The 14760-nt window shown below is 44.1% G+C and overlaps 1 protein-coding gene across 4 annotated transcripts in view; it reads left to right on the top strand.

Moving 5' to 3' along the window:
- TGFBR3 (transforming growth factor beta receptor 3) overlaps nt 1–14760 on the top strand; it is a 205943-nt gene that overhangs the window by 150637 nt on the left and 40546 nt on the right. For all 4 annotated transcript variants that reach the window (XM_040470959.1, XM_040470957.1, XM_040470958.1 and 1 more), the window contains 3 exons: nt 4884–5067; nt 9793–9961; nt 11699–11846. In XM_040470959.1, the coding sequence (XP_040326893.1) occupies nt 4884–5067; nt 9793–9961; nt 11699–11846 (501 nt within the window). The remainder of the gene's footprint in view (nt 1–4883; nt 5068–9792; nt 9962–11698; nt 11847–14760) is intronic.

Below are 14760 nucleotides of genomic sequence, written 5' to 3'. Positions count from 1 at the left end.
TAAAATGAGCCCTGGGGATTTAGGTGCCACCATCTCCACCACCACCTCCCCGGCGTGAGATGCTGCTCTTTCTCCCTGAGGTTATTGCAGAAGCCTACTATTGGTCTCCTGCTCTTGCTGCTCTTCCATCTAGACTGGCCACAGCAGCCAGAGGTAAAAATTTTTTAGATGTTTTCGTGAACTTTCAGTGGTGTCCCATCTCACCTGGACTAAACACCATAGTCCTTAGTGGCAGTCTGCAAGGTCAGATTGGACCTTCTCGGCTCTGTGACCTCTCTGACCTTTTCATCTACCTGTCCCTCCCGGTGCTCCAGCCACACCGGCCCCGCCTCTCTCCCTTCCCCTTGCCAGACCTTTACATGCGCTGCTGTTTCAACCACAGATGCTTTTCCTTCTGACCTCCGCAGGGCTTTATGCTGTGACTTTCTCAGCTGGACTTTCCCCATGACATTTAAGCCTTCCCTTCTCTCAGTTTATTTTGCTCCATAGCGCCTCCTGGGATACTACATATTTCGCTTATTTATTGTGCTCCTCTGGCTTCCTTAACAGACTGTAAGCTCCACAAGGCCGGGGAGTTTCATCTGTCACCTTTCTGTGCGATTATCCCAGCACCTCCAACACAGTGCCCGGCACAGATGAGGGAGGTGCTCAAGAAATATTTGGCAGGTGTATGTTTGAAGTATAAATTAATGAATATGAGATAACAGCAGAGTTCAGCTGATAGAAAACCTAATGTGATTCTGGGCTGCATGCAGTGTCCACATATATGTAGAAAAAGATTTATTGTAAGGAATTGGCTCCTGTGATTCTGGAGGCTGGCAAGTCCAGAATCTGCAAAGTCCATGCCCCGATTTGAATCTGAAGGCCAACAGGCTGCTGTAGAACCTGGAAGGGCTTATTCCGGGGGTGGGGTCAGGCCTTCAACTGATTGGATGAAGCCCACACACCTTAGGAAGGGCAGTCTGTTTAACTTAGTCTACTGATTTAAATGTTAATCTCATCCACAAACACCCTCACAGAAATACTCAGAATTATGTTTGACCAAATTACTGGGCACCCTATAGCCCAGGCAAGTTGGCATATAATTAACCATTACGGTGCATTTGTCAGACCACACCCCAAACCCCAAGTCTTGTCCTGAGCACCACATTTCAGGGACTATGCTGGTGAAGAACTGATAACCACAGTATCTGAGGAGGAGGTGAGGGGGCTGGAAATAGTGCTCTGAAGAAGTAGAGTCAGGATTGGAGTCAACTGACATCTTCAGATGCTTGAAGGCTTATCTCGTGGAGGAAGGAGGAAGGAATTCTTCCTCTGGAAGGCATAGCTCAGACACATGGGTAGAAGGCAAATCTTACAGATAGAACAGAAATCTGCCTCGGGAGCTGATGAGGTCTTCTTTCTGGCACAGTTAGCACAGAGGCTCACTATGACCAGGAGTCTGAAGTCTCCTGTTTGGTCTTCCTCCCATGCCGATCCTCTGACCTTGTGTGTGCCATTTAGCTTCTCTGAGGTTTCTTCCTCTCCACTGTGGAAATCCTAGTAACCTAGCTCATAGGTCATCCTGAGGATCAGATGGAAATAACAACACCTTCTAAAACTCGGTGGGGGTTGGGGCCGACTTTTGTCGGCGTGCAACTTTGTCAGAGCCAGGAGAACTGGTGATCAGGAGGAGTGCTGACTAACCCAGTGCTGCAGCAGAAAATTTCCACTGACCTGCAGTCAGGGACATTTCACTGCCTCTGGCAGCTTGGCTTTCTTCTTATTGGAATGTGCCTGAGGAGCGGCAGTTAACTCCTTTTCCAAATTCCTCAGCTGTGAGTGGATGAACCTTGCTGCTGGCCCCCAGAGAAGACAGACTGGAGCAGGGTTGGTGGTACATGGAGGGATCAGCCAGGAGTTGCCCCTTCTTGAAGAATCAGCCATGCCCTAGTATCGCTTTTCTGTTACTTTCGGATGCATTTGGGAGTTGCTCCTTATTTCTCTCTTACACTGTATACCCCACCTTCTACTCCGAAGAAATGTACTCTAGGTACATGGTGTTTAAAACTCAAGTGCTTTATTTTATGGCTGTAACCTGAATGAGGACAAAAGGAGCGGAACATCCAGGGATACTTGCCGAAACATTCAGAACTGTGCTGGCAGAAGGACAAAGGCCTTTGCACTGTTGTGGGTTTTTTGGTGACAGGCTTGATAAAAATGACTTTTTAGCACAAGTGGTTTTCAGTGAAAAGAAGATTTTACTACAGTGCCTCAGTCATAAAAATCAGATAAACACTGAAGTTCAGTGTTGGTGAGTAGCTAAGTCTCAGAGGGTTTATACATATGTTGGCATGGTTATTGTTTGGCAGGTAAATGGTTCAGGAACTTTTTCTTCTGCGGGCATTGTTCAAAACAAGGTTAAAACTGGACAGTCCCCACTGATTTTGTTTATATGTAACTGGCATCAGGACATATTTTGCAAATGTCATTAGCGTTCTTCGCAGCACTTCGTGGTACCTGATACATAGTAGGTGTGCATGAGGTGGTAACTATTGTTAGAGGCCATGGTTTATGTCCAGCTTAGTAATGATTAGTTTTGGGCTTCCTAAACCAGGAAGCTTCTCTTACTCTTTATTAAGTACCTAACGGCCCAAATTCTAGCATAGAGATGACTGTCAACTTGAGGATTCAATCTGGGGATCCAGTAGACGTTTGAATGTTAGCAACGTTCAGTCAGACCAGGATCTCTCAGGCGCAGTACTGTCGACATTTTGGGTCATCTTTGTCACGGGGGCTGCCCCCCGTGATACGTTTAGCAGTATCCCTGGCCTCTTTGCCAGATGCCAGTAGCTCTTCCCTCCCACTTGTGACAATCAAAAATATTTCCAGATGTTGCCGAAAGTCCTCTGGGGAACAGAATCACCCCAGTGAAGAACCACTGGTAGAGAGGAAGCTGCAAGGTGCCCACGCTGCCCCTGACCCATAATAGTGCTTTTAAAATTACGGATCACTCAGTCCCAATTAAGGAAGGGCTTCTCAACCAGGGCTGACCTTTGAAATCACTCAGGGAGCTTTAAAATGATCTGAGGTCTGGGTCCCAGCCCAAAGGTTCTCATTGGTCTTGGGTGTGGCCTGGCCCTCATAATATTTAGAAGCTCTTAGATGCTTCTGCTTTTCAGCCAAGAGTGAGACCACAGCATTAGTAGGTCATGGAATCAATTTGGCGAAGAACGTCTTTGCTAGCATTTAAATATACACAGTAGTGCCTGCTGATCTGAAAGTTTTGCTTTCCATGGTTTTAGTTACTGTTGATCAGTCGCAGTCTGGACGCAGATGCTCCTCTTCTGATGAATTGTCAGAAGGTCCGTAGTAGCCTAACACTGTCACTTCATCTGCTCATGTAGGCATTTTATCATCTGACATTGCAAGAGGAAGGGTGAATACAGTACAGTAAAATGTTTTGAGAAAGGGAGGCCACGTTTATTTACAACATATTGTTTTAATTGCTCTATTTTATTACTAGCTATTATTGTTAATCTCTTACTGTGCCTAATTGATAAATTAAACTTTACAATAGGTAGTTATGTATAGGAAAAAACATGGGTTTTTTCCTATACATAGGGTTCACTGCTGTCTGTGGTTTCAGGCATCCGCTGGGGGTCTTGGGAGATATGCCTCAAAGATAAGGGGGGACTACTGTACCTGTGTATAATTGAATAGAAAATAACAGTGCCTAGCACATAGTTGGGGTACGTACTATGTTGTTTGTGCATTAAGGTTGCAAACATCGCTGTAAGCAATAGAACCCTAAGCAAAACCCCTGCCCTCAGCCTGCTTTTAGTCCGGTTATTTGTAACCCCCTTCGGAAACTCCTTTGCTCTTTGTTAATGAGAAATAGTTAATGTGAAATTTAATACATTTATAGCAGTGTGGCTTGGGAATTTGTGAACCTTGTTGCTGACAGTTTGAAGTTTCACCCTGACATTCATAAAATCAGTTACTTTTATAAATGCTAGCCAATTAAGATGACATGTGCATATTTTCACCAGCAACTAAATTTGATTGCAGTGCAGCAGCAAGATGATAATTTTCCTCCTTTGTATGTGTTAATTATATATACCATGATGTGCTAGGTCAGCGATTGTCTAGATGCATCCAGCAGGAATGTGGTGCTTGCATAAATCATCCTGAAAGTTTTATTAGGATCAGTCTAACAGCCTCTTGACTTCATTATCTGTGGGTGTTTGGGGGTCTCACAAAATAAACTGTAACATACATTTATCTCACTTCTAGGCAGCAGTGCGACGTCGTAGAAGACTGACAGCCTCCAGCCATTCTCTTTATCTCATTGCCCAGGACAACACAAACCAGTGTCTCTGGGATGGTGGCTGTCAGTAGAGGCTGCAGTTATGGAAGACCTGGACATCAGGTTTACTTGCTAACTGGACTTTGGATTGCTTGCCCTGATCTTGAAGCCCATGACAAGCCCGTGATCACACTCCCTAGTTTCCGCTAGGCTAGAAACTCTACTTGAAAGGCTGGCCTTCAACTGAGATATCAGGAAAAATAGCAATGATCATTCTTGTGATAACTCACAGTGCACTCTGCAGTCTCTTATCACAGAGTTCTTTACAAATTCTAATGGCACAATCCTGCGTCACTGGTTTCTTAAAAATACCAGTGGTTCTTTGCGTCACTGCTAGCTTTGTTGTTTCCTGGGAGAAGTAGCCTTGGGACTGTTTCTTGAATCAGCTGCTGAAAAAAGACCCACCTGTATAACAAAGAGAAGAAAGAGGTTGGATTGACAAATACCCATTGTCTGATACGTGCTTTCTCTAATTATGATTCAGCTCCAGGTGACTGTACCATATTAAACATGTACATTGTTCTATTTCCTCTAGGTGTCTCAGGGTTCCATGGTCCAGTTTTCATCAGGAAACTTCTCCTTGTCAGCAAAAACAGAAGAAAAGAGATTCCCTTATAGAAACGACCGTCTGCTAAGTTGGGCTCGAAAGGAGTACGGAGCAGTCACTTCATTCACTGAACTCAAGATAGCAAGAAACATTTACGTTAAAGTGGGGGAAGGTAAATTTTACGTGGTTTCAGTTAATGACTGATTTATGACAGTCACTTGTTTTCTTTTCACAGACCAGGTGGTTAGGGCAAGGAATCCTAGAATTACAGAATGTTGTAGCTGGCAGGGACCTGAGAGATCACCAGGCCTGCTCCCCTCACATTCCTTCCTTCCCTTTTTTTTTTTTCTTTTTTCTCTGAGGAAACAGGCCTGGTAATGGCCAAGCAGGATGTTGGGAGTAGCATGGTTGAGAGAGGAGAGGAGGCTGTGGTGCAGGGTTTAGAAGACGTCCACACACAGAAATCGGAAGTGAATGAAGGGTGAGAATCCGAAGTAAAGGAAAGGAGGTGATCACTAATGGAATAGAGGAGGAGTTGGCCGGCTGAGCCAACAGTTAGGGCTTCCTCTTACCTGTTGATCTGCAAACATTTGAAGCCAGTGTTGGTTTATGGTCTTGAGACGTGGGTTAAATTTTGGACAATAGCAGCAGAAAAGTGCTTAAATATATTTTTAATACTAATGCCCATTACAAGGACAAATTATTGGAGAAAGGAACTGTGTGGCCTTGATAAGAGATTTGCCCGTTTTAATTTCCTTGCCTTGCAGAAGGATATAAATATCTGGTAACTCAGTTTGAAAGCACATTTTTAAAAATAACTTCTTTCATCATTATTTTTAGTTGTATATATTTGGAGACCCCCATTAGTTACTAGAAATAACAACTCTTGTGAATGAGTCCTTGTTATAGTCAGGTGAGTATGTGAAAACTGCATTTCAGGTCTTCAGCGTCCATCTGCTTTCTGTTGAACTCGACAGCACTTGTCACCTCTTTCACAGACAGCATGGCAGCACAGCCTTGCTCGTTGAATGCTTGTTTCCAGCCCGTTCTTAAACCTGGGCTGTTTGACATTTGCAGGAAAGGTGGACTCTGATGTTGGAGTATGTGCTAAGTGCAAAGGCCACATCAGGTGCTTTCTTTTCTCAGGTACCCCACTTAACCTCACCAGTAATCCTACGAGGAAACCATTACTTCCACCCTTTTACAGAGGGGTTAGTGGTGGGTTAAGCTAGCTTGCTCAAATCCGCATTATTAGTAAGTGGTGAAGTCAGAATTCAAACCCAGGTTTCCTGACTCTCGAGTCTAATGCTTGTTTCCTGATGCTGTATTTTAAGTCTTAGCTAAGTAGGCACAGCCTGATAATACAAGTAGGCCACCTGGGTGGAAAGACTTGTTTAGCAGAGTAGAGAGAAGAATTTTAGGTGAGTGTTGGATACAAAAGCTGGAGTTTGTTACTGAACTGTTAGGTGGTTAGGTAACTTGTAATAGAGGTCAGCTCCCATTGGAACAAAATGCAAAACCTCTTTAACAAAAGTTCTAAGCTCTGGTGCATGGCCTGCATTTCTGAAGCAGAATTCTAGTAGCGTAAAAGGATATCGATCACCTGCCCCCCTCCCACTTGGAATTTGTTACCATAAGAAAATGTGTTACAGTAACATTTAGAGCTGTTGAGCTGTTCTCTTGACAGTGCGGGAACTTTTATGCACAGCTGTTGCCTGCCTTGAGAGTGAGGGTTGGTTAAGTGACTTCCCCAGGGCCACACACTGAGTCAGGAACGAACTCAAGGCCCCCATGTCCAGTCCAGTCCAGTCAAAACTGGTGACTCCTTGGTAACACCTTTGGAGCCCCTGAAACTTGATTCCATACACGAGTCGGGTATGAGTCACTGGTATACACCATGGAGAACAACCATTGGGGGAAGTGAGGTTCCTTGGTTAGGTCGGTGGACCACAGGGTGATGTTGTCTGTCACCATGGATCAGGCTTCACTGAGCAGGACTCATCAGCCAGCTTCCCAGAACCTGCCCATCTCTCGCTAGCTACCTCTAGGGATCCCAAGCCAAGATCCCAAGCAAGAGGAGCAGAGTCTCCTCTTGTTCTATCCCCAGTGGCTCTCAAATGTGGTCTGTGCCCCAGCAGCATCCTCATCACCTGGGAACTTGTTAGAATTGCCAATTCTTGGGCCCGCCCAAGACCAATTGAATTGAAAACTCTGGGAGTAGGGTCTAGCCGTCTGTGTTTTATTTAACAAGCACTCCTGGTGATTCGGATATGTGCTCACGTTTGAGAACTGCTGCTCTAACCAGTACACCTAGAATGGAAGAATTGAGGACTTTCCGTTCTTACTCCAACTTGTCTCATTAACTGTGAGACTTCCAGCACCCCTCTGATTTGCCACGTAAGCCTCAGTTTCCACAGCAGGAAAACAAGGAGTTTGCATTACTTCCTAGGTTCCCAGAGTATATCATTCCAAGTCGCAAAGTTAGTCGTCAAACCTTTCCTAAAATACAAATAAGCATGTGACTTCCCCCCACCCCCCTACCCCCAAAACTTGCCAGGTTTCTACCCGGGTATTCCCCTTTGTGGTTTCCTTTCTACTTGGCAGTTGGTATAAGTTTTGATGCCAGGCATGCGGAAGGTCATTTGGGGGGGGAAAAAAACTCAGGCACACACATGTATACACAACAGAAAATGATCAGCTTATTCAACCTAGTGACAATGGCATCTGGGACTTGAGCCCTTAATAATAGCAACTTTTTTTTTTTTTTTTTAAGTTTTGATTTATTTATTTTGAGAAAGAGAGCGCCCAAGCAGTGGAGAGGCAGAGAGAGAGGGAGAGCGGGAATCCCAAGCAGGCTTCCGCACTGTCAGGACAGAGCCTGACTCGGGGCTCGATCGCAGGAACCCTGAGATCATGACCTGAGCTGAAATCAAGACTTGGACCCTTAACCAACCCAGCCACCCAGGCACCTCAATAATAGCAACTTTTAAACAAACCTTTCCTAGTGGCTTAGGAGGGTCACAACGTGGGTGAATTTTTGGTATTTGTCTCAAATCTCACCTCATTGTTTGTTAATTCGGGACACCTGTACCATATGCCTACTACATGCCAGATGCAAACCAGACCCACCTATGAACTGAACTGAATATACAGGCCAGAGTCCCAAGAGGGTCCTAGTCTCTGGAGTTCCAGACTAGCCTGTCGCTGGCCAATGCACACACCCCCTGATTCTTGATTAAATTTCGGTCTTGCTACCGTAGTATCATTTTCCATCCTGTGATCTGGGGGAGGCGTCCGCAGGGCTGCAGCTATGGGGTGTGCATTCCTCATCTGTTCATCCGGGAAAACCCTCAGCAGACGTGGAGGGGGGGCCACTCCAGGTGCCTCAGTGGAGCCCTGGCCTCTTCTCTCTAAGGGGGTCTTCAGGGAAGAGTGCAGAGGGAGGATCCAGGTCTGTTGTTGCAGGAGCCTGCATCCTGGGGCCTTGTGAGCTCCTGTGGTCCCCTCTGTTCTAGGCCTGGTGCATGGAGCCATGATGCCACAGTGTGCGCTGATACCCAGGCTTGGTGGGGGTTGGGGGCAGGGCAGTACCAAACCAATCTTGGGACCTCCTGAGCTGATTCCTCTCTCCTGAGTGAGACTTGCATGTGTATTTGAACCCTAGCATCCTGTCCATTAAATGAAAGAGGCAGAAGTTTGTTTCATTACAGTGCCAGGGCTCTGATTAATTACCCCTTCTGAAAAAAAGTTTGCTACACCTAGAACTTCCTTGACACTGGTCCCAGCTGTCACCCTGCCAGCAGTTTCAAGTTCTGTTTAAACATTTAAACCGCTGGCTGGAAATCCCATCAACCTCAGTGCTGTGTAAACGGCATGTGCCCTTGTGGGAGTATCTTTAGACTCTTGGTACTTGTATCGCTTTCCCTGGTGGAGGTGATGAGCAGCCCTTAGCACAATGAGATGTTTGCAAAAGCACCTTGTAAACTGTAAAGTGTTATAAAAGCATTAGTCATCTGTAACGAGATTGTGAGAAAGAGTGAAAGTCTGCCCTCACTGTTTCCCCCAAACTCCCTCCTTCAGTCTTTAGATCTGTAGTGCTGTGATGAATAAATATGAGGGAATGATTCATTCTACATAGCAGGCCAGAGAATTGATTAGGTGGTTGATCCCCCTATTAATTGGAGTAGCAAATATCCAAGGAGGAGCATATCTGGATAGATAATTGATTTCAGTGTTGAGTATGTGGACTATGAAATAACTATTGGATTTTTTAGGTGAGAGGTACTTGGTAGACAGATGCCAGCCCAGGACTGCAACTCAGAAAAGGAGTCATGATCTAGGTACAGGTTGAAGCCCCAGGAGCAGTTGAGGTCATTTGGGAAGATTAGGAGACAAAAAGAAGATTGAGGAAGGAATTGAGTTCTTAGCCTTGGTTTTGTATCAAGATCAACTGTGGAGCTTTTCAAAAAGAAAGCTGCCTAGCACCACCCTGCCCCCCAGATCTTCTGACTCAGAATCTCTGGGATGGGGTCCAAATAGGTAGATTCTGGTGTGCACCCAAGATTGAGGATCGTTGGTGTCTAAAGAATGGGCAGAGGAGGGGGAACCAGTAAAAGAGATGGGAGGTAAGTCAGAGGATGTGGATGAGGACAATGCAGTATCACAGAAAACAGGAAAGGAAAGGATTTAGACCAAAAGAGGCCACTAGAATTGGTCAGTAGGAGGTCACTGGTGACCATAGGGGAGGTATTTGAAGGCAGTGGTTGAGTTCTAAGGCCGTCCCTAGGGCTTGTGGTTCCCTGTATCCTGCAGTTGCTCAGTTACTATCACCTTCTTCCCTTCGAGTCTGATAACGTGTAGCTCAGTGGTGTGATGAATTGTCCTGTGTTTCTTTCAGATCAAGTGTTCCCTCCCACGTGCAACATAGGGAAGAATTTTCTCTCGCTCAATTACCTTGCTGAGTACCTTCAGCCCAAAGCAGCGGAGGGTTGTGTGATATCCAGCCAGCCCCAGGATAAGGAAGTACACATCATTGAGTTAATTACCCCCAGCTCTAACCCCTACAGGTAAGTGAGTGTGTGTGTGTGTGTGTGTGTGTGTGTGTGTGTGTGTGTGCGTGCGCTGAACTGAAAAGAAATGAAAATAAAGATATATGCTGACTTGAGGCAGAGACAGTACAACCCTACTTGTGTAGGAGGGAGGGAGCTGTTCATGCGTTGGGTGAATTAACAGAAGTTTTGAAGAAGGGAGTGAAGGCACCAATGGTATATTTTATTTTCGGCATCTGTCTCTAGATCCCCTATATTCTAGGTGAGTTTCTGAAGCCTATTTTGAACTTTCAGGCACTAATTAATTACAGTACAAAATAATTCTTGCCCCATTGTTATCTCCTTTGACTGAGGTTATTCCTGATAAAAAGTTATAAAATATGCCTGTTAACATAATTATAATTTTAATCACATTCTGTTTTTAATAAAATTCCATTCATAGCGTCCTCAGAGCACATTTGCATTCAGAGCTGTGTGTGCTATGAAGGTGTGTGTGCATCGGGGGTGGGGGAGTGAGTGTGGGTGTGTTGGCGCATGGCCCTCCGTGGCGACACACCAAAGAGCCATTAGATACAACCTGCCTCACGCTTACGTTCTTTTTCTCCATCTCCCACCCTCAGCTTCCTGCCCCAGGACTAGCAATTTAACCCTCCCTATCAAGAATGATTAGGGAATTAAAAGGGATAAAAGAGGAAAAGTGCCTCTTTCTTCTACTCTAGTCTGCATTCCTGTGGACCACTGCCTTAAATTTATATTGTAGAGGGATTTCAGAATTAAAATTCTTATCAAATTTTGCTTTCAAAGGTGAATAAACTACACCTCAGTTTGGGGAAGATTCCATTCTGTCCCACATGAAGAATTTTGTGGAAAATTAAAAGAGAATGGGAATAGAATCAATCTGGCAAACATGCTTAGATATTAAGCCTCAGGCTTCATTTGAGTGTATCATTCATCATGTGCTTCACAAGTGTGTAAAACCAAATGGAAAGAAAGACTTTCCTTTAAATTCAGAATGACAGAGATGTTATTGTTTGGTTAAAAAAAATTCTCCTGTATACCGAATTCTTAGAAGTTTGGGTTGTCTTCATCAATTTTCCAGTAATCAGTTGGTTGACCATCTGTTTTCTTTATTTTAATAACTGTATATCCAGAAGTTTGGGAAAGTGAGTGCAGATATGATTCTGTAGCAAATGTTAATGGCTTATGCAAACCTTCTATAAGTCAAGTTCTCCAGCCTTTCGCCTCTTATTTCATCTTAAGTGTCCTAGTTTTTTTGTTGTTGTTTTTGTTGTTGTTTTTTTCTGTTTCGGGGTTTGTTTTGTTTTGTTTTTTTACTACCAGGCGTCCCTCCTCCCTGCCACCTTCCAGGATTTTGAGCATATGCAGATTGGAAAGTTACACACCGAAGGTGTTGAAGGTTGAAAAGCAACAATTCTGCTTTAAAAGTAAATTCCTGGTTGCCCAGATCCATTTCAAACAGTGGCTGCCTTAAGTAACTGTCTTTTTTATTCCCCCCAAAGAAGGAGAAAAATTTTAGTGTCTAATTATCAGCAGGCGTATTTTTCTATTGTTATGTAAAACTATTTTGTTTTGTGTGCACTAACAATCTGTTTTGCACATGTCATTTGCCTGGGATCAACTCCAGCTTTTTAATCAACTGGCCAGACACTGGAAACATGAAGACTTGGAAGAGAGGAGATAGTTGCAACTCTCTGGCATTTGGGTTCTAACTTTGCCTTTGTTTTCCATTCACAGTGCTTTCCAGGTGGATATAATAATTGACATAAGACCTTCTCGAAAGGATCTTGAGGTGGTCAAAAATCTCATCCTGATCTTGAAGTGCAAAAAGTCTGTCAACTGGGTGATCAAATCTTTTGATGTTAAGGGAAACCTGAGAGTTGTTGTAAGTTTGCTGAGCATTTCTTTGTTTTGATGCATGGCAACAATTTAAGCTGTGCTTGTATGTGTTATTTTTGTGACTTTTTGCTTTATATGTGTTATTTTTGTGAAGTTTCTGCTTCTCTGAGCTCTCTGTGATTTTTCACTTTATAAAATAGGCTGCTCCATGGTTTCTCCTGACAAGGGCAGACAGTGTGGTGGCTAAAAGCATGGCCTCTGGGGTCAAGATCAAGATTTGAGTCCAGACTGCCATTTACAAACTGTGACCTTGGGCAAGTCCCTTAACCTCTTTAGACCCCAGTTGCCTCATTTGTGAAATTCCTGAAATGTATGAGTGTGCTTTCCAGTCAGAGTAACTGTAAAATAATGAGCACAATGGGGCCTTTCATGGTTGACAGTCCTGTAATGGCCTCATTGTCATGGTACTGAATATCAGCTCTTAATTTGGGGTTAGGTATTTAGGGAAGGTGTGGAAAATTGGGCTGACCCCAGCTCACACTGTTGTCTTTTCTTTTAGAGATAAATACATGGTATTGGCATGCCTTTTTGCTTGCTTCTAACTTCTGAGGGTGAAACACTGATGCTAGAATCACAGTAATGGGGTGGTTAGTGAAATAATATGGGACAAGTACCCCCAGCCTACTCCCTAACTAAACATTACTTCCATGAAGGAGATATGCTTAAGAAGTTTATTAGTTGGCTGGCATGATAGGCAGACAGCAGCTAGTTTCCTAAAAAATTAAATGTTGAAATTTGGTAAAATAAATCTTTTTCAAATATGTTTACGGCATTAACTGTGTGACAGCATGTTGCACAAATTACAAGAAAGTTCAAGAAAACCCCCCCTCGTCACTTTTAAGAAGATAATTACCTTAGCATCTCTTTTGTAGGCTCAAATTTTTGTGTATTGCCTTTTTAAAAAGTTGTGTCTGATTCCCTCTTTCAGTACCTGCATTGAAGCAATTGGAGAGGGTTTTATGTTTTCCCCATTTTGGGGGAGGGATGCCTCTGGTTTTGGTGCTGTTCATTCATGGCACCTTTAGCATGATATAACAGTGGACAAAGCCAGTGCTCCGCTGGGGCTACCTCATGTATAAGCACTCACCAGAAGCAGCAGGCAAAGCCACAAGCATACACATCTTAATTTTAAAGTACTGTAATTGTTTCTGGTTCCTGTGGGTTTTTTTTTTTTTTTTTTTTTGATTGTGAGAGGATCCAAATAAGCCATCCTGTGTGAGGGCGATACATTAATTTGGTGTCGAGAACAAAGCCCAGCCGCAGTTTTCTGAAGTCAGAGCTGTTTCAGTTGCTTTCCCTGGCTTGGCCAGAGGGGTGTTGGTGACCTGGGATGTCTGCAGCGTTTGCTGCCTGGCACACCAACCAAATGTTTTTAATTTCAGAATAACAAAAACAGGAAAGGGAATTATGCTTTGAAAGGCAAAAAACATACGGTACATTTTAATTCCCTGCTGGAGTTGTGTAAATGTTCTTTCTGCCCTGACCCTTCAGTGGCTCTTTCCGTACCTGAGCATGTATGTGTTCCTGGGCCATGGCAGTCCTGGAGTTCACTTTGAATGTCTTCACTTTTCATATGAGTAAGACAGACTAGAAATGAGATTGCTCATCCCAGGGCAAGATCTGTTTATATTCCTCTCTTTGGCTGTACTCCTGTTCCCGGCCAATTTTGGACAATGCATGACAACATTACTAAACAATTAGGTAATGTTTCATGATGTTCTTTTTCTCCCAATCAGTTTCATGCTTTTTGATTTCCTAACTCCCAGTCTCAGATGTGAGTTCTGACTATGCTCTGAAGGAAAGGTACCTGCTATTAAAAAAGTATACATTCATGCTTAGAAAAGGGAAATGGTTCATAGTGGCCTTGTTTGTAGTATCTTCTTTAGAGACAGCCTGGTAGACAGGCTGTGTGCACAGGGTGAGTTCTCAGCCACGTGTGCTACTTAACTTCTGAGTGAGGGGCAGAGAGAGAGAAAGAGAGAGAGGGAGAGAGAAGGAGCAAGAGAGAAGTAGGACTCACCCAAAGCAGGACTCGAGCTCACTGGATGTGGGGCTCAAGCTCATGAACTGTGAGATCATGACCTGAGCTGAAGTCAGATGCTTACCTGACTGAGCCACCCAGGTACCCTCCTTATATTTTAGAGGAGAACTAAATAACATATGTAAGTCTTCTAGCATAGTGCCTGCCATAAAAAGGGAATTTATCTTCCTTCCACAGGAAACTTTTCAAAAGTTTGTCTATAGGAGCAATTAACTTCTCTAAACAAAGTGAAAACAAAATGTCTGCTGAAGGAATTATAAGGCACTTGATTGGGTAAATGTAAAGAAAAGTCCCATTAAACACAGGTGGCATGTGGGTGCCTGTAGGGGGTGGGTGCACAGGCAGAGTGCACCCTCCAAGAGCCACAAAGGGCAGTACTGTGGACAAGAACTGGAATACTAGAACTGTCCTCATTACTGTGCCCAGCTCTGGGTTTTTCTTCAGGTCCCTTATGGACCGTGCATAATTACATTTTGGAGGAACCTCCAAAACAAAAGAATAGATGGAGGAAATATTTGGTTACACTATTTCAAATGGCCTCAGCCAGTTTATTCTTAGAGAAGACATGTTTTAATCCCAGTGGGAATGGACTACATCTCTGACCAACCTCTCCCGTACCCCATCATTTCTGATGCAAGTGTGTGTTGGGCAGTGGAGGGGAAGGGGAAGAGGGAAGTGCTCAGACTCTACCTTGCTCATCATCCTTCATGAAGATGTGGCTGAAATATGGTGGTGGTATTTGGAGACCCCCTTGAACACTCCCATTTGGAGTAGCTACACCAAAGCCTTAGAAAAGCCTGGGGACTCCCTGTATCCCGAAATAGAGGGTGAGGAATTTGCTCATTGCTGGGAAGGAACC

The sequence above is a fragment of the Herpailurus yagouaroundi genome, unplaced genomic scaffold (genome assembly GCF_014898765.1).
Source record: "Herpailurus yagouaroundi ecotype Mexico unplaced genomic scaffold, PumYag 77, whole genome shotgun sequence".
NCBI classification, from domain to species: domain Eukaryota; kingdom Metazoa; phylum Chordata; class Mammalia; order Carnivora; family Felidae; genus Herpailurus; species Herpailurus yagouaroundi.
The sequence above is the reverse complement of the archived record's forward strand: the minus strand, read 5'-3'. Positions and strand labels throughout refer to the sequence as shown.